This window comes from Aptenodytes forsteri, unplaced genomic scaffold (genome assembly GCF_000699145.1).
Source record: "Aptenodytes forsteri isolate BGI_AS27 unplaced genomic scaffold, ASM69914v1 Scaffold60, whole genome shotgun sequence".
Taxonomy (NCBI): domain Eukaryota; kingdom Metazoa; phylum Chordata; class Aves; order Sphenisciformes; family Spheniscidae; genus Aptenodytes; species Aptenodytes forsteri.
Window position 1 is genome coordinate 718127 of NW_008794175.1, and position 22302 is coordinate 740428.

The following is a 22302-nucleotide window of genomic DNA, read 5'->3' on the forward strand; positions in this document are numbered from 1 at the left end:
TGCTGAGGGCTCCAGAGCTGGACGCAGTACTCCAGGTGGGGTCTCACCAGAGCAGAGTAGAGGGGCAGAATCACCTCCCTCGACCTGCTGGCCACGCTTCGTTTGATGCAGCCCAGGATACCATTGGCCTTCTGGGCTGCGAGCGCACATTGCTGGCTCATGTCCAGCTTTTCATCCACCAGTACCCCCAAGTCCTTCTCGGCAGGACTGCTCTCAATCCCTTCATCCCCCAGCCTGTATTGATACCGGGGGTTGCCCCGACCCAGGTGCAGGACCTTGCCCTTGGCCTTGTTAAACCTCATGAGGTTTACACAGGCCCACTTCTCAAGCTTGTCCAGGTCTCACATTTTCTTGGGATAAAGATGGAAGATATGTTGCAACTCTTTATTCTTTTTCAAAACCTCTTTTTTCCTCGCCTATGGGGATCATGCTATATAGAAAATACAGTTTGTTTTGGCCTCATTTAAAGTATCTGTGCTTCCCATCTTCTCATACTGAAACAATGCACTCAGCAAACATTTTTAATTAAGGAAGGAATGCCTCATGTTTGTCAAATGTCTGATATCTTTTTATTTAGGTAGTAGTGTTTTTTAATACATGTTTTCCAGTACTTTAAGTAACAGTTTAACAACATAATAAAAAAACAGAATATAAACCAGTAGGGAAAATAATTACCTTTACTATAGCGTATCTTCTGGGTACATATTTTATTAAGAAATAAAAACACATAGTAAAAATCAGCTCAGATAATTATCTTGCTTTAGATAACGAAAATTAGTCATATGAGCTATGGATGATCACAAGAAAGGATGATGAATTCCAAGTCCATGGGATTAAATACAGTAAAAAGTTGAGTACTGGGAAAATCCTGCAATAAAAATTGATTGATTGAAATGTCCTGCTATGCAAGCACCTCATAACTGAGTAGCAAAACTACTTTCCATCTGCATAATACTGAAACAACTGAAGACCAGCAGTTACTTTGGTGGTCAATTTTGCTCAATAGATCCATCTTCTTGGCAGTCTGCTAGCTGATGGCCTTCCATCTTCATAACAAAAGGGTTTTTTTTTAATAATGATGGTACTTGGTGGAGCTACAAAAGTCAGTCTGAGACTGGTGAGACCCATGAAAGTGTTAGAAACAGCTGTTCTGAAGAAGGGCTGGTTATAGGACACAACAGAGAGAGGACTGACCTAGAAAGCAGAAACGGGCAGCTAGGGCTGGGAGTGGGATTGCAACTGATAGCCTTTGAGCAACTATTCATTCCAGAGTAATTCTCTCTCTCCTTTTAGGGATACTGTTTATGCAAGAAGAAAAGGTGGCTGACACTGTAAAAGTCTATTAGAAAATAACAGCACAAAGCTGATGTAAACTGGAATCAATAAAGAGCAGGTTCTTTCAAAGCTTCACGTCCTATGATGTGCAACACGTTTCATAGATACTGAAGTAAATTATTTCTGATGTGGGAAGAAATAGGGAATACCCCATAAGCAGCCACATTAAGAGCAAACAGAATAATAGAAATGATGACAGTAACAACAGTGAGGATAACAACATCACATTTATCACTAATAGTAAAACCAATAATAAGATTAATTCTTACCTGAAATTGCAAAGCCACTGAAGCCTACTGCTAACACCAGAAAGGAAATAGCCACACCTTTTGTATGAGAATAACCAACCACCAAAAGCAAGGTTGCTTCCATCCCAAAGCCTTCAAATGAAACACGTAGGAATAAATTACATTCAAATTACTATTAGTCACAGAGATACCAATAAGGTCTAGCCAGAATAGCAACTTAAAACGAGACAAAATTTTTTCGTATCTTACAGCTATTCTTGAACATACTTCACAGCTTTGTGGATTCACAGAAATATTTGAATACTTATTGTTCGAGACTAAACTTTTTTCTCTTCATTGCTGTGTAAATGACCCAAGCAGTTGGTGACATTAACTCACTGAGCAGTACAGGGAAACTATGAGAAAGTGACTCTGTGCAAAGCATTGAAAAATTCACAAACACACAAATGTGGCAGGGAAAGGAGAAAAATACTTCTTGCCTTCAATTTCTCATGGTTGTAGCGATTTGAGATGTTCTTGGCAAATAGAGTAAAAGAGCATGTTTCAGATAAGTGTGCCACCAACAAAATAGGACAGACCTGAACATCACAGGGAACTTCCAGTCTCTGCCATTACTGCAAATTAACATTTTCTAGTTGTAACGTTACAATCCTTCTGGGGTTTTTTTTTTGAATGACAATGAAAACATACCCTGAAAACACAATGACTCCGAGAATCCTTTGTGAAGATGTGTAGCCAAGCTGCATGGCATCTCTGACTGCAGGCATCTCTATTTCAGGCAGACTGTGCTGTCCATAGATAATGTAAGCCAGGAACTGGCAGAGGAGAGCGACTCCTCAGGCTATCTGGCTTGAAATTTTTGCTCTAATTTAGTATCTTCCTTACATGTAGATGTCATTGATTTTTCAGTTCAGTGACTGAACTGGAAACAAATTATTTTGTGCTGAGTAAAATGATTCTGTCTGTCCCCCGTCTGTTTTTTTTTACCCAACCCTTCCAGCCTAAACTTGCCAGTGGGTTCTGCTGGAAGTAGCACACAGGAACATGGCCAGTTATTGCAAGGCTGTATCCTCTGGGAAAGGATCTCTCCAGCACCACGGTACATGGTTAACTTTGTCTGTACAAGTTTGCAGGATGAGGCCTATTTGATCACACTAATCTTCTGGGCCAGTCCCTATTATCCTTTTAATTATTAACCAAGCTTCTTGCCTCCTTCCTTTTCAAAAGCATGCTCATATGAATAAGGATTTATACCATGAGGACATCTAACATCAGCTCTCCATTAAATGCTTCAGATTAACCAGCTGCAAATGCAATCTGGACTAATTTGTCTCTTGTTACAATTAAACATGGACCAAACGATGATATTTACATCAACTGCAGCACACAATCGAAATATTGTATTTTCAGAATCCAATAGTACCTCCACAATTCATGACCTTCCGTACAGTGGTAGTGGTTAAAATCTTCCTGCTCCGTAAGAAGTCAGCTAGCTGCCCTCCAATGGGTACGATGATTGTCATGACCATGTGAGGAACTGCCGACAAAAGGCCAACCTGCAATTAGACAAATGAGTGCTTACTGTTCATGTCCTCCCTCAGGATTTAGGGGGAAGAGAATAGGAACCATACCTTTTCTTCACCTCTTCCCCCCACCCCGACCCCCATTGGACAAATTTTTATCCTGGATCCTTGTGTGGGAGGATTGCAGACCTTTCCTCCAACAGAATCTGCAACCAACACCTGGGTGAACTTAGGATGGAGTGACCTTAGGATGGAGACTCCACAACCTCTCTTGGCAACCTGCGCAAGTCCTCAGTCACCCTCAGAGTAAAGAAGTGTTTCCTGATGTTCAGATGGGACCTCCTGTGTTTCAGAATGTGCCCATTGCCTCTGGTCCTGTAACTGGGCACTACTGAGAAGAGCCTGGCTCTGTCTTCTTCACACCCTCCCGTCAGGTATTTGTATACATTGATGAGATCCCCCCTGAACCTTCTCTTCTCCAGGCTAAACAGTCCCAGCTCTCTCAGCCTTTCCTCATAGGAACTGGAGAGGCTCCAGTTCCTTAATCATCTTTGAGGACTTTCATTGGACTCTCTCCAGTATGTCCATGTCTCTCTTGCACTAGGGAGCCCAGAACTGGACACAGTACTCCAGGTATGGCCTCATCAGTGCTGTATAGAGGGGAAAGATCACCTTCCTCTACCTGCTGGCAATACTTTGCCTAATGCGGCGCAGGATACCTTCTTTACCGCAAGGGCACATTGCTGGCTCATGTTCAACCTGGTGTCCACCAGGACCCCGAGGTCCTTTTCTGCAAAGCTGCTTTCCAGCTGGATGGCCCTGCAGCATGTACTGGTGCATGGGCTTGTTCCTCCCCAGGTGCAGGACTTTGCACTTCCCCTTGTTGAACTTCATGAGGTTCCTGTTAGCACATTTCTCCAGCCTGTCGAGGTCCCTCTGGATGGCAGCACAACCTTTTGGCATATCGGCCTCTCCTCCCAGTTTTGTATCATCTGAAAACTTGCTGAGGGTACCCTCAGACCCATCATCCAGATCATTAATGAAGATGTCAAACAGGATCAGACCCAGTATTGACCCCTGCGGTGCACTGCTAGTTACTGGCCTCCAACTAGACTTCGTGCTACTGATCAGCACCCTCTGGACCTGGCCATTCAGCCAGTTTTCAATCCACCTCACTGTCTGCTCAACCAGCCCATACATCAATGGCTTGTCCGTGAGGATCTTATAGGAGACGGTATCAAAGGCCTTACTGAAGTCTAGGTAGACAATAACCATTGCTCTCCCCTTCTCTACCAGGTCAGTCATTTCATCATAGAAGTTTATCAAGTTGGTCAAGTGTGACTTCCCCTTGGTGAATTTTCTGCCAAAGGGTTATTACTGTTTCTGTTAGCTCTGGTACTTATCCCAGATATGTGAAAAGACTATTTTGCGAAGTTTTAGTGATCAGCATGTCACCTTCTAGAAGCTTTTCTTTGAAGAAGTAATTTAGTGAGAAGTTTGAGTTTATTTTTTAGGATGTTCAACCTCCTTACATTGACACTGAGTCAGTTTTACATTAGTTTTTAACTCGTGAGGTACACAGAGGTGCAACTCTAGCATTATGAAAGGCAATTCAGAATAAACAAACCTATTTTGTCTTAATACTGCTATTCTTCATCTCCATGCTGCGCTTGGCCATTCAGAGTGTCATTGCTACCACAACAGCATTGTAGAACCTGGGCACACTGGTGCTCCCAGACCACACAGATAATGACATTGTTTGTTATCAGTTTGCAGGATTACACTTGCTTGAAAATTATTTACAGTATAGCAAGTAGTTTTTCTAAAGGAATGTTGGGAAAACTTTTCTGGAACAAATATTCTGAAGTCCTCATGTATGCTCTGAAGAGGAAGTGTAACAATACTGACTTTAATGAAGTGGCAGTGGCAGGAAATATCATTCCATACAGAATTTGACACCTCATTGTCAATGAAAAGTAATAAAATAAAAAAAAAAAAAAAAAGAAGAGGATAAAACCCTTGTCAAGGAAAAGGAATAAAAAAAAAAAAAAAAAAAAAGAAGAGGATAAAAATTACCTGGCAAGTAATTCTAAACTGCCAGCACTAAACAAAATGTGCATTTCTATTTACTTCCCTTGTGGTTTTCATGATTTTTTTTTAGTCAACTCCCAAAACAACTTTTCAGTTCTTTCCTTTTGCTAATAATTTGATGCTAGCAAGCTTTTATTTCTATCAGATCACCAGAAGTATGTCATGACAACTAGTGTGAATAACCTACTGTAATGACTCCAGAGAGATCTGGGGATCTTCAAGCGCTCTTCATCTCCTAGGGTGAGGTCTGAAGGTCACTGCTTCACCTCAGACATTTACCTTGCTTATTGCAAACCCAAAGACTTCTTCAAAGTAAGCAGGCTGACTTATAAGGAGCAAATAGAAGGTCCAGCTTCTGCAAAAGTTTGCCACAATGATTGCATAAACTGGCATTGAAGTGAAAAATCTCTTCCAGGGAGTACTAAATTTCTAGGAAAAAAAATAAAATTGAAGGCATTTTTGAGTAGGCAGAAGGCAGAATAAAGAGCGCAGTATCTTTTAGTATCAGGACTATCCAGTACATTGCATCCAGTTTACACTGCAAATCACTTACAATGCAAGTGAAAGATATCTCCTGGATTATTGGCAAAAGACAAGTAGAGAAACTTTCTTAGAATAGTTAGGATTTTTAAGATGACTACTGTACTATTATTGCTCTACTTACTGAAATTACACAAGGTCTTCTGGAATCCTGCTATTGGGAAAACAGGATCAATAAAAGAATCAAAGAAAACTAGAGAAAACCTTGTGCCGTTCCCCACTTTTTGGCATGAATTTGAGACATTCCACTGAAACGATTGTGAAAAAAGGATTATCCAAGCTAAGAAATACATGGTAGCGCAGCAACAGACAGCTACCTGCTTCAACCCAATCTGTTTCATGCAGAAAAAAAATCTGTGGTAGAGGATTTAATTTCTATAACTTGCTTTTGGCATTTCCAGTTTCTATTTATGCCTCAATACTCCAGACTGCAGGCACAAAAAACCACTTCAGAGCCCTATTCACTTATAATAGAATTCAAATCAGAAGCTGAAATATGCAACTATGGCAACATACATTGACATTCTTCTTTTTTTTAAAATGGTGGTTGTGTTCTACAGGCAATTGTATGCCTGCGGTCGTGTGTGAACACATGGTGGTAGTACTAATGTTCTCTGCAGTAAAGCCACTGTACAGCAAGGGGAAAACCATGACCTGGAATGAGTGTGTGTGTCTCCAGCCAAGACCTGAGTGAGTTCAGCCAAACTTCAGGAGCATGCCCAAAAGGAGAGTCTGGTACTTTATACTCTCAGCAAGGCTACTACACAAAACATGTAGAGAAAAGAGTTTGGAGTTATTTTGCTCCAGAACGTTCTCAAGTAAAAGCCAAGAAGGAAGAGTTTATCAAGAAACAGCTTTGTTTTTCACCACTAGCAAAAATGAGTTATCTAAGGAAATGGAGAGAAGTTTGATGGGAAAATAGGTTTTAGTTTTAAGTTTCCAGGATCTTCCAGGATCCTTTCAGAGAGAGGAGAGAAGTCTTAAAACAATGAGCTGAGCTGTTGTGAGAGTGAGCAGGGCAGAAACCCTGTTCTTAAGCTTTCAGAATTTCAATCATCCTTGATAAGAGCTCAAAAGGCAGCTGGATAATTTAACATCTGCAGCCAGTTTCTTATTTAGCTACTTCCATTAATATTTTTTAGAACAAACATGATAGTTGCTCAAGAGCAGGAGATCAGAGTGTGTGGTTCCCCCTCTCTCCCCAATCCCTTCCCCTCCCTAGATTAAGGAGGCCCTATAAACTGAGAGCTGAAACAGCAGTATGTGTTTTGCATGTTGCTGAACTCGTCCTGTCCAGCTGCATGAACCTGATCCTGTAATTTTCGTGAAAGGAAAAGCCCCTAAATATCAACAGCAAATAGTTCTGCTGCCTTTATGCAGCTAATAGTATCCATCCAGTCATACGCTGATCTTGTGTAAAGCGCTCACAAATTATAACCAGAAAAGCCTTTTTTTACTTACACTGGCACTAGCTAGGCTGGCTCCTTCTCCGATACTTGTTTCTATATATATTTTTTCTTCATTGGTTATTGTTGGATGTGCAGCAGGGCTCTCATAGGCATTAAGCAGCCAGAACATGTACCAAACAATCCCAAACATTCCTGGAGAGGCAGGAAAAGCAAAGCTCGGTTTTAAAAAAACAGTAAAGCCACACTTCAGCATCTGCAGGCCTTGAAGTTTGTTTCAAGAGCCAATTAAACCAAATCTGTGTAGAAAATATGCCGAGGGAAGTAAGAAAATATGATCACTAACTCTGTGTATATTGTATGCCTGCTTGCAAAGTGTTTGAGCATTTTGTCACTTGTATTACGTGATATGCGTGGGGCAGAGAAAAGGCAGAACCAAAGCTTTATGTGGGACCTGGGGAAGGAAAAAAGCACACCGGTCATAACATGGTCACAATCTGCGTAAAAGAACTTCACAAACAGATTGTGATGGCAAATCTTACGGTGCATTCTGTGTCTCCAGAGAAAACCCATCTTAACTGGGTTGCTGATGTGCAAGGCCGCGCTTGAGCGAGCTCTGCCAGGTACTGCGAGGGGAAGCACGAGGCACCACAGATCAGCAATAAGGCCGTACCTGTGTGATGGGACCACTTTGTAAAGGTGGCACTGCTTTTACCGAGAGTGGGCAGCATGGGGCAGATGTCTCAGGGCAGAAGGTTTCAGAGGCATTTGGCTCCTCATCAGCAGCACATGCTGTAGCATTCACTGTTAGCGTGTGCTCCAGGACACGGATCGTGAGTGTTTGTGCTACAGAGCAACCTTTGCAACTGCATCCAACCCTGTCACTGGGTGACCATGGGCTGTAGCCTGGTCATTACAATTTTAAAATATTTTACAACAGATGATTACAAAATAAAAGCTTTCAGAAGCTGCAATAAGTAGGGAATAAATTGGAATACCCATTTGCAACCTCTTCATTCACCAAAACAACTTTGATCCCTACTTGTTATACAGGTTTAACAAAACTGCTGGCAGTACCAGTCTAGTCGCAGAGATCCTTTATGTTAAGCAACTCACCGTAAATATAAAAGACTGATGACCATCCTATATACTGTACCAGCACACCTGCCAGCGGCATGGCGACCACTGCACCTGCATAAGACCCTGAGGAGAAAAAGGATTAAGAAAACATGTCAGTTACTATAGGGGAGCCCAGCCTTCAGCGCAGGTGCTCACGGGGGCAGAACTGGAGGAACGCCTCTGGCTGATTGGCACCATGATTTCTTGTGAACGTGGGGAATGGGATGGCTACTGAAAAATTTAGCTTGGGGTGGTAGGAAGGACTAGCCCTCACTGGTGTGGGATCACAAGTCTCATTTTGCGGCTAGAAGGGCTATGCCCTGTAGGTAAATGGGATTCACAAAGCTGAAACTGATGGTGAACCACCACACAGGCATAAGCTGTATGCACTGAAGTGGGGAATCCCACCTAACCCCGTGGCATACAAAGTGAGCTCTGGAGAAGCTAATGGCCCAAATTTCTGAAGCCTTCTTGGTGTCCAGAAATCCTGATGGTTGCAAATATGCTGGGAGACTCTTGTCGTGGCCCTAGCTGCATGACCCCACAAGTGCTGCTAGTGGAGGGGTTGTTCAGACCAACCCTGAGTCTGTTTAACCATGTTTAGTTTGTATCAGCGGCATGAACAAACAGCTGGAATAAATAGGCAAAAGTTGACAGGGAAAAAAAGGATAAAAAAGTGGTCTGTGCCAAGGTTTCTGATTGGGAAATATATAATACTGGTGAAATGTATAATACTGGTGAAATACATTTCCTACTGACTTGTAGAAAGAGATGAGAATTTAAGTGCTTGGAAAGGAGTTTCCATGAAGACCCTAGGGAGAATTCATGCAATCTGGACACTTGGTTTCAGTGCAAGATGGTGCCAGTGGCTTCACATGTGAGAAATGTTGCTTTGAATTATTCTAGGAAATGAGATACTTGTGGTTTTGAGAGTATTACATACTTTGTTAATGAACATTTGTTAATGCTCTACTCATTAGCAAATAGTTCTCTACGATGGTTCACAGTGTCCCTTCTCCCTCATCTCTGTGTAATTGTAATTCATTTTTCCTACAGCAATAGCAAAGCCCCAGGCAGGAATACAGTCAGAGAAACCAGGAACCTGGTTAACATGGAGTTTCCTAATTTTTCCACTGTTCCTGTGCACCTTTCAAGTGCAAGAATTGGTGATCTGTAGCCACTAAAATGGGTGCTGAGCTGCAGGATGGATCTTTCCATACCCGGTGCTAGGATTTCAAGGAGAGAGCACTGAGGGTGGAGGGGCTTCTTTTTTGGTCTGTTCTTCCACAGAAAATAAAAACACCTAAATAATCACTAAATCCTGGAGTCATCAGTAGCAAAAATAAAATTCCCATAATATGAAAAGCTGCTTTTGTTCTGTCATTTCACTCCTTTTACCCTTTCTCCTGTATTTTAGTGCTGTATTTTTCCCTGGCATTTCAGTTCCACTGCTGATGGACAGACTGTTTTTTCATGTGACTTTTACATTTTCTATTGAATATTCTCTCTCAGACATTCATCTTCAGCTGGCTTTACCCCACCCACCTGCATTTTTTTTTCATTGTTTTCTCTTCCACCTTTTGCAACTGCTTACTCTTCAAAGTCCTACTATTTCTGATTTTTCTTCAGCATTTTTAGACATCTACTCACCAGTCCAATTACCCTGTTACAAATGGGAAGTGACACACCAAATACAGATGATGGGGGTGTCTTAGAGGATGGGAAATGACAGAATGAATTAACAAGCAGGGCCTTTTCCTTCACTACCAACACAGTGCATCTGAGATTACAGCAGAACCATTCCTGCTCTACACTCTGCATATTTGGACCTTTTAGGGTACGAAAGCAGAGGGAGTACATTTGGATTATGCCTCATCTTCCTTACATTTATCCATCTACGCAAATCCAGCCTGGAGCTGGTAAGGAGATAATAATATCCACAGTTTTGCCTGGAATTAGCAGATAATTGAAGATTGCAGGGTTACCAGAAGAAGATGAAGACATTAGGTAGGAGAGTGTATGAGGAAGGGACAGCTCAAACTAGACCTGGGAAAGGGCCACACAGGTGTGACACTCATAGTACTCTCTTCTGGCAAGAAACTGTGGTAGCACAGAGTGACCTGTGGCACCTCTTTTCAAAAACTGCTACCCAGAGGATGGAATTAAAAGTAGAAAACCCTTTTTTATTTTTTTTCCTTTTCATTAGTATGGCTGTAAGCGAAAAGAGGGTATGTTCCTTGAAGAAAAAGGTGTAAAACCTTAGTATTTTTCCTGCTCCCTGCTTCATAACAAGGTTTAAGGCTCTTGGCAGAGGCTAGAAACATTCCAAAGGGAATGAGACAGTTTGATTTCTCCCATTTTTCCACTGAGTTCCTCTCTCCGAAGTCTTCTGAAATTTCCCATAAGCCATCTTCCAGAAGGCCAGCTGTCAGCATTGGAAAGGGACCCAGAGAAGAGAGCAAAGTACAAACCTAATCATAATTCAAAACAAAGTAAAGCAGAACAGCCAGTGGCAACAAGTTACATCACCTCCACTGCAGTATATTGAGCAGCCAGCCTAAAGTACTCAAGTCCTTTCAAAACAATTTTTTAAGTGCATGCTTGATTAGGAGGGTCAATTCAATATGTGTAATAAATGGAATCCCTAAAGATGGAGCAAATGGAAAAAAAACCCAAAAGGCGTGATTTCTCTCATCTGACACCTCTAGACCCATTTTAGTTTACTATGAGAGTCATTCTGAGGGTTGGCTTTAAATGATAAAATGGTGACATATTAAACAAAAAGACTCTCAGGTTCCTGAGCTCAGAGTACAAGCCGAAGGGGTATGTGGGAGGTACAGCAAAGGGCAGAGGGTTTGCATTTCTCTTTTAAATCATTAAATGAATAAAATATGTCTAATAGGAATATGTACTTACCTAAACCGTATAAGCCTATCAACTTACCACAGAACGATGTGGTGGCCAACCTGCTTCTCTCCAGTGGAGGAGCCCACTTACTCCACATCCCGTGGCAGGCTGGGTAGGTGACGCCCTGGCAGACATTTCACACATCATGTGATTTGCTTTCACTGCATTCCTACTTCAAGCAGTTGCTGATATTGTCCAACCTGTCTAGCTGTTTGTCACCGTGGAATGATGTAGGAAATGTTAAGTAAGCCTGGAAGAGCTCTGTTGTTTGGATATGAAGATGTCAAAATAATTTGGATAATCGCTTAAATGGCAATGTGTTCTGGGGTAAAAATACTGTTTAGTACATGCAGTGGATGGCACAAGGAAACTAAAATACCTCGACCTGCAGCACCAGAAACCTAAATTTTTTATTTCCTTTTAAGTAAACTTAAAAATATAAATCGGTACGATTAAAAAATTGTCATCCAAGCAACAAGTAAAAATGTAGATTGAGCAGAAAACCTGACCAAAAGATCTTAATGATTTTTTAGAGCCAAATGTCCAAAAACAAATGATGTATGAAAGGACCAAAATGGTGAGTGCTCCTACCTCCACCAGACCTTGCAGAATCCTTACAAACATCACACAGCCATAATGCACTCTTGCTGCAGAAGGGATGAGCATGTTCAGTGTAGATGTTAGAAAGATAGCTGCTCCAAATACCCTATGGAAAAAAGTAACATGAAAGGGAATATAATTATTGCCTACTTTTCAGAAGTGATGCTGTTCTCAGGTACAGTCACAGAGACAATCATCTCACATACCACCATCTCACCAACCCAAATACTTGTAAAGTCCCCTTATTGGCAAAAGGGGGTAAAATCCCCATATGGACAATACATTTTCTTCTCTGAATGGAACAGAAGTTTTATACATAGTTAAAGAAAGGTGCTGGGTTTTAATTTGTATCACAGGAATAGACATGGGTGTTGGTACTGGAAGCTAAGCTGTTTATATGAGTCATCACCTGAAAGAAGGATTCCTATCCTGGGAAGTACTTAAATTCTGTTAGATCAATAGGGTTTAACTTAGATCAGGTAAAGTCTGGTTTGAGTGCCTCTCTGAAACATGGGAGTGTGCTAGTTAGTTCCACTTGCTGCTGCTAAAATGTGTAACAGGGCTGCTTAAGGTCAACTCCTTTCCAGCATCACTTCTCTAAATAACAGCTACAAATATCCTTTGTGATCGTGACATAGAAGGGGCATTTCTACAAGGCAGCTTCTGTGAAAAACATGATATAAACATTTTGTTACACTGCTTGGGAAGAACACTTGCTGCAGCTGGGCACAAGTCAGTCGAGGCTCTAAATGCACCTGGGGCCCAGTGTGCCCAATGTAAAAGAATATTTGGGGAGCTCATTTGAAAACTGAGGTTGCTGCACCATGGAAAACACCACTGGAAACCAAGAAAGAAACTGGGAACAACTGGTTGGAACAACCATTGAAATTACCAATATTAGGAAGGCTCTACAGAGGGATCTGGACAGACTGGAATGATGGGCCGAGGCCAATTTTATGAGATTCAACAAGCCTAAGTGCCGGGTCCTGCACTTGGGTCACAACAACCCCATGCAACACTTAGGGAAGAGTGGCTGGAAAGCTGCCCAGCAGAAAAGGACCTGGGGGTGTTGGTCGACAGCCGGCTGAACATGAGCGGCAGTGTGCCCAGGCGGCCAAGGCGGCCAATAGCATCCTGGCTTGGATCAGAAGTAGTGTGGCCAGCAGGAGTAGGGAAGTGATCGTGCCCCTGTACTCGGCACTGGTAAGGCTGCACCTCGAATACTGTGTTCAGTTTTGGGCCCCTCACTACAAGAAGGACGTTGAGGTGCTGGAGCGTGTCCAGAGAAGGGCAACGAGGCTGGTGCACACCTTATCGCTCTCTACAACTACCTGAAAGGAGGTTGTAGCGAGGTGGGTGTCGGTCTCTTTTCCCAAGTAGCAAGTGATAGGACAATTGGAAACAGCCTCAGGTTGGGCCAGGGGAGGTTTGGGTTGGATATTAGGCAAGATTTCTTCACTGAAAGGGTTGTCAAGCACTGGAACAGGCTGCCCAGGGAAGTGGTTGAGTCACCATCCCCGGAGGCTTTTAGAAGATGAGTATACGTGGCGCTTAGGGACACGGTTTAGGGCTGGACTCGGCAGTGTTAGGTGTACGGTTGCACTCGATGATCTTAAGGGTCTTTTCCAACCTAAATGGTTCTATGATTCTATGATTAGTAAAAATAAGCTGTACTTGATTGATTAGATTTCATGTATCTGAAGCCTCAGGTTTCCTTTCTGTGCAATGAATGGGGTTCAATAGCAGTGTCATGAACTCTGAATATCAAGAGTTCATTAACCTAGCATCTGTGGAAGCCGATATACCTGAGGATCCCCTCTAAGATCCTGCTACAGCACTGAAAAATATCAGAACTGGCAGTAGGAGTTCTCCACAACTGCCAAGCACCATTTACATTGAATGGATTACTGCTAATCCTCAGTAGTTTACTGTCTTCTTTGTGTTGTCTGCAATTCAACAGACTGCCTTTGTGTTGGAGATCTTTCATTCTGCAGATAGAAAGTTGCAGCAGTTGGTGGCCCTGGGGACCACAACACTTAGCAGATGGGAGGTCAGCCCAAAGCTGCCCTGTCTTGCTCCGAGACTCAAGGTGACACACTGAGAATAAAGCAGTCCTTTTTGTTAAAGGCCCTCAACTCCTAGCTACACTGATGTTAGCTAGCAGCATGCTGCTGTTTGTGGACCATCATTCATGTTCCTTTTTCAGACTATTCAAATTCACTGATGTTTAACAAGTTTTGAATTGTCTTGTTATGCATGTGGCATTTCAAAAAGACACATTAAGCTTCATTCTGATATATGAATGGTATTAGACAGATATTTGATCTGAAATCATATGATTTGGACAACAGCAGTATTTGTCTCCCTTTTGATTTTTCTGCCAAAGGCATACACAGATCTTATTATGCATAGCTGTTTATCATGTTTCACTTCAAAATATTTATAAACTTTTAAAACCTTTTGTTGCCATTCTTTTCTTCTTCTTTTTTTTTTTTTTTAAATAAGGGTTTCAATGGTTTCCATTTCAGTCTGTTTTTGAAAACTTTTTTACAGGAAATATATGTCACCTCATTTTTTAATCTAGGCTTACTATGCACAGTAGGATTAATGGTAGTATTATAGCGCGAAGAATCTACAGTCAGAGATCAAGACTGTTTTGTCTAAATTCTCTACACCTATTAACAAAAAAAACAGTCCATGCCTAGACAGCTTATAATCTGAATGACAAGAAAGCATTCAACAGGTGAACACAAAAGCAAAGAGGCTGGGTAGGCTGGTGGAGGGAAGTGACAAAGGAACAGATTTAAATAGAAAGCAGTCTGAAAATCTGAACTGGAATACAAAGCCTATGATCATATCTTGACATTTAGGAGACTGCTTTCAAAGCCAAGTAAACATTTAGCTGAGAAATAAGTATTACTTAGCTCTCTATTATGATTGGTGAAGAAAAGAGTTTTGCACCTTGCTTCCTTGCCACTAACAGAAATATCAGGTCTGTTACCATAATGCTATTGACAGTCTCGGGGAACTACAGCAAATCATGTAAATTAGCAAGCACGTGAAAGAATAAGCCATAAGAAAGAGAAGGCATTTAATTATTCAAACAGCTAGCCCTGAAGACTGAGTTTCCAATCTCTGCTACTTCATTTAGCACCAACTCTTAATATGCCTAGGTTGTAAATGCATCATTTATACTGAGTTAGAACCAGTCACTCCCCTGCTACTATTTAAGAGGGCAGGTAGTGTTTCCACAAAGAGCCAGCATCTTTCCAGCAGTTCACTGCCATTTATCCCAAAGACGTTGGTCCCCACCATGACTAAAAATATCCCAGTTCTGTTCAATTCATTAATGTATTCTTCTCTCCTCGCTGCTGTGATCCCCAGCCAGCTGCCACTTTGGGATCAAAACACTTCTTCAGCGACAGACTCCTATGCCCAGCAAGGTGCTGTTACTGAAAACTGATATCAGGAGGTGCCTTATGTTTCGTGTATCCTTGTCACCACCAAACAATGATGAAACTACATTTGGATGCCTGTTTGAGGATAAGCAGCAAGTTAAAGGGACATTGTCACTAAATGATTCATGAACTTTTTGGTGGAATGCAGACCTACACAAATTTGGACGAATGTATAAAGCAAATTACATGGTGTTAGATGGTTTTGGTGCATAACCATAAAGCACTCAATATTTCCAGCTGTTCTGAGATCCATTTGAATCCCTCATTATTACAGATAGCTATTTGCATTAGAGAAGTGCCTAGGGTGGAGGCATCCATGTACGTTCAAGGTTGCACTGTGCTAAGCAGGATTTAAACAAGTGACAAAGGTACCTAAATCTATAATGTCAATAATAGGATAGAATAATACATCTCATTGCCAGAGTGCAGTTGGGACAAAAGAAAACATTTGTCTTTCTCGGGGGGGATGGGTTCACAGCCTGCCCCCAGATCTCCTGGTTTCCTGCCCTGTGTCTTAGCCAGTAACCCCTCTGAAACAGAAACTCGGCACCGCTGGTGAATGTACCTAAGCTGAAATTGGTTGGGTAAACAAGGAATAATGGAAAAACATGGTGCTAGCCAGACCTGTGAATCCTATTGCTACAGACAGAAAGTCTCTTTGAGCCCAGCCTTTGGGATATTGTTGCTTCTCAGCAAATTCTACTCCTAAACCCAGTTATGATAGCCAAATCCATAATTTTATGTTGTATTACAGTATTAGATTGAGTCTGAAAGTCTCATGGGGACAGAAATACAGCTTTCTGTGCATATACACAACACATACCTAAGGAAGTAGTCAGCTGACAGAATACGTTGAGTAACAGTGTAAACATGGTTGATTTTACTGTTTGCAAGAAAATTAAGGAAACAAAAGCCAAACAAATAATATGCTGAATTATTCAGCCAGCAGTGTGCACATCTGTGTTTCGGGGCCCTCCTGCTGCAAAAGCTGGTGGCAAGACTAAAAAGGCTGGGGGAATGATTAAGCTTAGCTAATTTCTTTGGCTTATTCGGCAGATGGAAAAATATTCTGCTTAGGCACTTTTGTCTGGTAGAGGAATGAATAATTGAGGATGTTAGTAGTGTTGAAGAAGCAGTGCAAACTGAACTCTGAGTAACTTTTGGCTACGGACAGAAGGGAGTTGGGACTGAACTTCTGGGCAATTCTATGGGATGACTCTGTCCTGGAGTCATTTCCATAAGGACTTATAGGTGGGAAGAACTCCCAGGCAGTCTTCTAACTCTTATAGCTCTTTGCAGAATGCAGAGAGCAAAGTACTTTGATTTGGGGCAAACCAATATATAACTAGCCTTAAAGACCTTTTCCAATTCTGAAGTGTTTGTAGATAAGTCACATCTTGTTTGCAGAGAATGAAATTAACTCCAACCATCTTTTTTATCTGTAGATCCCAAACACTCTTAACATGCATATCTCATGAGCTCATTCACAACCAGCTGTCTTCAGACACTCTCCCTCTCTCTGTTGTGATCATATTCCAAGTTCTGAAGACTTTTTGAAGTAAAGCCCAAAACCAAAGTTAGCTTTGGCAAAATTAGCTACTTTTCTTACTTTCATTTTCAAAAGCAGTTGAATTAAAAAAAAATCAGCCCACAAATACAATCAGCATAGAAGAAATCTGTATAGATGCTCGTAGTTCACCAAACAGAAATCTTGAGGCTCTATTAGAAGTTCTAGGCAATCCTAATTACAGACAGTCAGTACTGTATCCAGCCATGGCGAGGATATCCATGTGCATGAGGATGGATTTGTGTCTTCAGAACATAAATAGTTCTGTAATTCCTACATGCCCAGCTTCAGTCCACAGGGAATTTTTAAAGGAGAAAAGTCAAATTTTGTTGGAAAATTTTTTTTTGGTGTTGAGCTAAAAAGCACTAAGGCAACTTCTGAAAGACAAATGCTACAATCATTGTCTGAAGCATTAGGTGTGATTTTCCTAACACTCTCCAGAAAGCATTATTGTTTCGAGAAGAAATGTGTACATATTTGAGATTAACAAGCTAAATTGGGAGAATCAGCAATAGACTCATAATGGAAATCTAGGCCCATTTTTTTGGTTATAGACTAAATACTGCACGTTCAGTTTCAGATGTGTATTCCTGAAACACATTAATTCACTATTTTGGTAATCATCATTTAAACAGTGTAAAACAGTCATCAGGCTGTAAAGCTTAATTCTTTTGATAATTGTTTTCTTACCTGTTAGCAGCCAATTTGTTTGAGATGAACCCTCCTGGAATTTGTGTCACAATGTAACCCCAGAAAAAAGAGCCATGAATGAGTCCCACTGTCTCTGGATCCCAGTTGAATTGGGCTTTCTGTAAAGGAAACAGAAAAAATGCTGTAAGATGAAGCATACTTATTGCAAGATAACCACTATTTGGAAGTCACACAGAAGTCACTCATCCTCCAAATCGAGGCAGTCTCTTTACGCTGGTGTTGCTGAGCTTGAATCCCCCCAGTTAAGGCAAAAGGATGTCAAATTTCCACGTGAGATTACTGCTTTTGCTCTTAGCTATCAGTCGGGTGGATAGGAACGGGGAAGGGTTTCAGCCAGAGGGCAGCTAATGCTGGAGCTTCATCTTTGCCACTTGTCACTGCTTCCCCCTGGGCTGCTTAGTCCTGAAACGTGCTCGGTGTTATAGCAAGGACCTGATGCCTTTCAATGGACATATCCATTTCCCCAAGTTTATGGAGGTTGCTCAGGTCCTTTGGGTTGATCAGCTGGTCAGGCTGGTGGCATGGGAGCAGAAAAGGGTGTGTGTGTGTGAGGTGTCAGGGGTAACACCTGAAGACAAGGCAATCTAGAAATAAAAGTAGGTAGCACTAGCTAGCTGACTAGTTTTCCTTTTATTAAAAGTGATGCCAGTCATCGGGCTGGATTTGGATACAGAAGGCCACCCACAGGCTGGTCATAGATGGTTCCTAGCCAAAAATGTCTGCAGCCAAGAGAAATGCTTTCACCATATACCTCATCCTTGGATACCAAGCAGTTTCAATCTTCTCAAGGCTCTTCCTGAATAAGGACATTCCTGTTCTCTGATGACCTTGTTTGACATACTTTGTTCAGAGGAGGGATAGCCAAAGCCCAGGGCAAAACATAGAGGAAGTGAAGAAAAGAAAGGTGGATCCAAGGTGCCCCTCCTGCCCTCCATTCTGGGAGATCAGACAGGGCCTGGCACAGTATAATCACATTAATGTAAGGTCAGTGTCAACTTTTCCTCCTTGAACCCTCAGTTCAGAAGAGCTGTTTTGGAGCAAAGAGTAACCATGATGTTTCGCTTCATGATCATTTTTATGGTAACCGCATGGCACGGAGAGGTGGCTAAGCATCATATGAGGAAGTAGCACAGATGTCTTTTAGATTCTGAATTAAAATTGTTACTAAAATACTAAAGAAAAATGAAAACTAGAGTGATAAACCTTAACATCTCTTTTTTCTGTATTACTTTCTGTGTGTAAAAGAAGAACCAGTTTTCACCAGGAGGTTGATTTTTTTTCCCAAACAAGCAAACTAAAAAACAGCTCCTCATTTAACCTACAGGGAGAAAGATGGCATTAATTAGCCAGGCATGTTTACAGAGGGCTAAAGGATTTCCCTCCCCATCAATATGCATTCTGACAAGAGACCTACTTTCCTGTGCTGAGTTACATTTCCGTTCTAAATACCTAATTTTCGACTAGCAATTTCCAGCTTAGTTTCTAGGTATTGTTAATTTCTGAAGGCAGAAACACCATGCGACATGGAAAAAGTTCCTGTATCAGGAGGTGCTCATGCCCAAACAGAATAATGTGAGATGAGTTTGTCCAAATTTCCACAAACTACCTCTTCTGAGCTTCCCAGCCTATGCAGGCACGTCCTTTCTCTTGCTACAGTGTGAAGTATAAACCAGAAAGCCATAGCGGGACCTCGGGGAGCAGAAATTAGACTGAATAAACACAAATTCAGCAGCAAGTCTAAGCAGCAGGAGTTGGTCAGAGGAGATTGCAGATGAGGAAGAACTAGGAAACTCTTCATTCACTTTGGTAAATCTTTCTAGGGTTTATTGAGTCTGATTAGAAACACTCTTTTAACTTTGGAAATTTACTATAGACATGTTCTGCAAATTTCTTGTACCAAAAGTTAAAATATTTGGCAGAAAAGATGATGAATAATTTTCATTCATCTCTAGCAACACTACAGAAGGTATCTGCCTCCCTGGGATATGTGTTTTATTTTAGGGAATGTGCTGAGAAACAAAGGGTATCCATGGGCTGGAGGAAGCCTGTGTTCCCTAGGAGGGACTGATGATGCTTTGTCCTTCTGTAGTGGCTTTCCTCCTAGACCTCAGCACATGGGGAATCCTCACATAAGAGTCAATATTCCTGTGAATAATTTGTTATGACAGTATCAAAAAATAAGTCAACAAGCAGAGCAAATGTAAATGAGGTTCAAGTTCATAAAGTCCATAAAGGGACTCATGATATCACAGCTATGTACCAAGGCAGGACTGGGAAAACTAAGATATGCATTGAACCTGCAGTTCCTTGGATGCATCGTTAAAGGTTTGTAGGCATCTGCTGTGAAACACATGCCATCTACTGCAAATCTGAAAATAGCTTGGTACCTAGCTCCGAATACTTCTAGACAGCAATCCACATTGTCAATAACCTGTAAAAACCTGTTGTCTTATTGCCAGTGACTACTTTAAGGTCTTGAAAGTCACCTACTGATCTCAATAGAGTGAGTGCAGTGCTACATACAGCAATTAATCACTCCTTCTGTAGCAGCATCAGAGCGTGCTTCCCTGAGAGATAGTAAATAGTAAAAGCTTCTGCCACCACAACACAACCTGTCTACGACTGGAAGATCAGGGACCTGATAGACATGCAAGTCAATTCAGTTCTCATTTCTGCTGCTTACATCCTCTATGACATTGCAAATCCTCAGATCTTACAGATTTTTAATGTGACTTAGAGACCTAAATAGGAATTAAGCACCTACACATCTATGTGAATTCAGATTCACATGTCTCTGTTTTTGACCTATGTATATAGACTACTTTGATGTGTGGCACTTTGATGATTTTGCAATGGGGTCTGCTCAGAACAGTGAAAGGAAGACGTTTTCTCACCTGCAGCTCTGGTTTTCCATTAACATAAACAGTGTTATTGTTCACCATTTCCACGATGGCAACACCCAGGTTACACCTAATTCCGAAGGAGATGCAAAAGCCCAGACCGCTCATTATGGCAATGATGTAGCGCTTGGGCAGCCCGCAGCAGTAGCAGTCGCATGGTGCCAGCTTGCGGGTGCTTGCCTGCACGGGCCGCCCCTCTTCTGTCAGCTCAATGTGATCATCCTCTACGTTTGTGCCATCGATTTTCCTAAACGGATGAAGAAACAGAAAATGAAAATGCCTTACTGTCTCAGTTAAATTTGCTGAAATGTAAACGGGCAGTTACATGCTCCAGTCAGCTGCTAAATCATCTCCTTGCGAGGCGTTTGTCTCTTGGTTGTGTATGAGTTAATGCTGGGCAGGCTTTGAAAGGTTAGCATAGCCTGCACTTTTTCATGAACGACCTCTGAAGTTTGTAAATCCAAGCCACCTAGCTGGCCAGCTAGCTAGAAAAATGTTCACAGGCTATTCATGAGCATAATTATGAGAGCCAAATTGAGCTCTGTTGTGATAAATTCTGCAGGTAGTTAGGAAAATATACATATGAAGAAATTCGTCATCATTTCTAATTAGATCCACTAAGCAAAGCTGGCAGTAGGTTTTAAGAAAAGGGCAAATACAGTACAAAGCATGGTTTTGCTCAGCCCAAAACTCCCTGTGAATTTGTTTTCACTTGTGAGACAAAAATCAGAGCTATACTGAAGAGAAGAGGCTCTGGCATCAAAGCACCTCCTTAAGATGTAAAAGACCCAGGCCCAGACTTTCTCTGCCTGAAGGGATTTGAAGCCACGTGTCCCCACTTCTCTGAAACATCCTCTCACCACAAGGGCTTAGGTCATTGCAAAGCAACCCCCGCAACTCCTATTGTTGAATGTGTTGAACTTTTGTTTAAAACACTTAATATTAAATGAGATCTGAAGGAAGACAGGGGCTTTCTGGGCTGTTGATTCACCACTCCTCAGCAGCGGAGGCTGAAATGGCTTTGCCTGCATCAAATTTGGTGTGGCAACTGCAGTGCGGTTGGGAGGAGCCGGGAGGGAAGGGGCCAGGGATGCGGGCTCTCCCATTTACTCGGGATAGGGGCAAATGGTACCCAGCCACTTCAGCCTGCGAGAGGCTGCCCACCAGCTACCGGCTGACACAGGAGGGCAGCTCCTCCGGCTTTGCGTATCCAGCCTTTCCTTTTCCTAGAAGTAACCCAGTTGAGAGATTCATATTAAACAAAATGGCACTTCCATGTTATCTGGAATTGCATGACAGTGCAATTAAAAATTAATTTGGTCTCCCAGTCTGATTGGAGATATTAACATCCTGTGCTGTAGGACCAGGGAATGTCTCTGGTAGAAAAGGTGAGGTCAGAAAGAACTGAACACGGTTAAATACTTCCTTTCCCAACATTAACTTCCCATGTCTTTGTTTTAAATGCAGAATATGGGTTTTCTGACACGCTGAAACACTTAAGCGCATGGTTAGCTGTGAATACATGACTAGCCCACTGAACACTATCCATGAGCTTAAGGTTAAGTGTTTACTAAAGGATGGCCTCGATCAGCAGTTACATTATGAAACCTTCTAGTTTTGGCATTGCTCTGAAGCAGTGAGCTCAGGATCCAGCTCCTTTTGTGTCTGCCATGGAGTTACTCTCAGTACTGTAAAAATATGAACAGTTGCTTGATCTAAAGGAAGCCCAGCTTGCTATATAAGATGATGAAATTATTTCATTCACTCTTTTCTGATAAGAAGCAACTTATTTCCTTCTTTCACACATCTGGCTGAATGTATTTGAAATCTAATGCACTTCGGTTTTCCCTATAAAAATCAGCTATAAAGAAATGTTGCCAGAGCATATATGGATGGG

The 22302-nt window shown here is 41.8% G+C and overlaps 1 protein-coding gene across 1 annotated transcript in view; it reads right to left on the reverse strand.

Moving 5' to 3' along the window:
• SLC17A8 (solute carrier family 17 member 8) overlaps positions 1 to 22302 on the reverse strand; it is a 29788-nt gene that overhangs the window by 1729 nt on the left and 5757 nt on the right. Inside the window, exons 2-10 of the mRNA XM_009284161.2 lie at positions 20400 to 20652; positions 17485 to 17603; positions 11761 to 11875; positions 11206 to 11293; positions 8260 to 8346; positions 7199 to 7338; positions 5477 to 5626; positions 3007 to 3139; positions 1605 to 1715 (exon numbers count right to left, since the gene is read on the reverse strand). Coding sequence (XP_009282436.2) covers positions 1605 to 1715; positions 3007 to 3139; positions 5477 to 5626; positions 7199 to 7338; positions 8260 to 8346; positions 11206 to 11293; positions 11761 to 11875; positions 17485 to 17603; positions 20400 to 20652 — 1196 coding nt within the window. The remainder of the gene's footprint in view (positions 1 to 1604; positions 1716 to 3006; positions 3140 to 5476; positions 5627 to 7198; positions 7339 to 8259; positions 8347 to 11205; positions 11294 to 11760; positions 11876 to 17484; positions 17604 to 20399; positions 20653 to 22302) is intronic.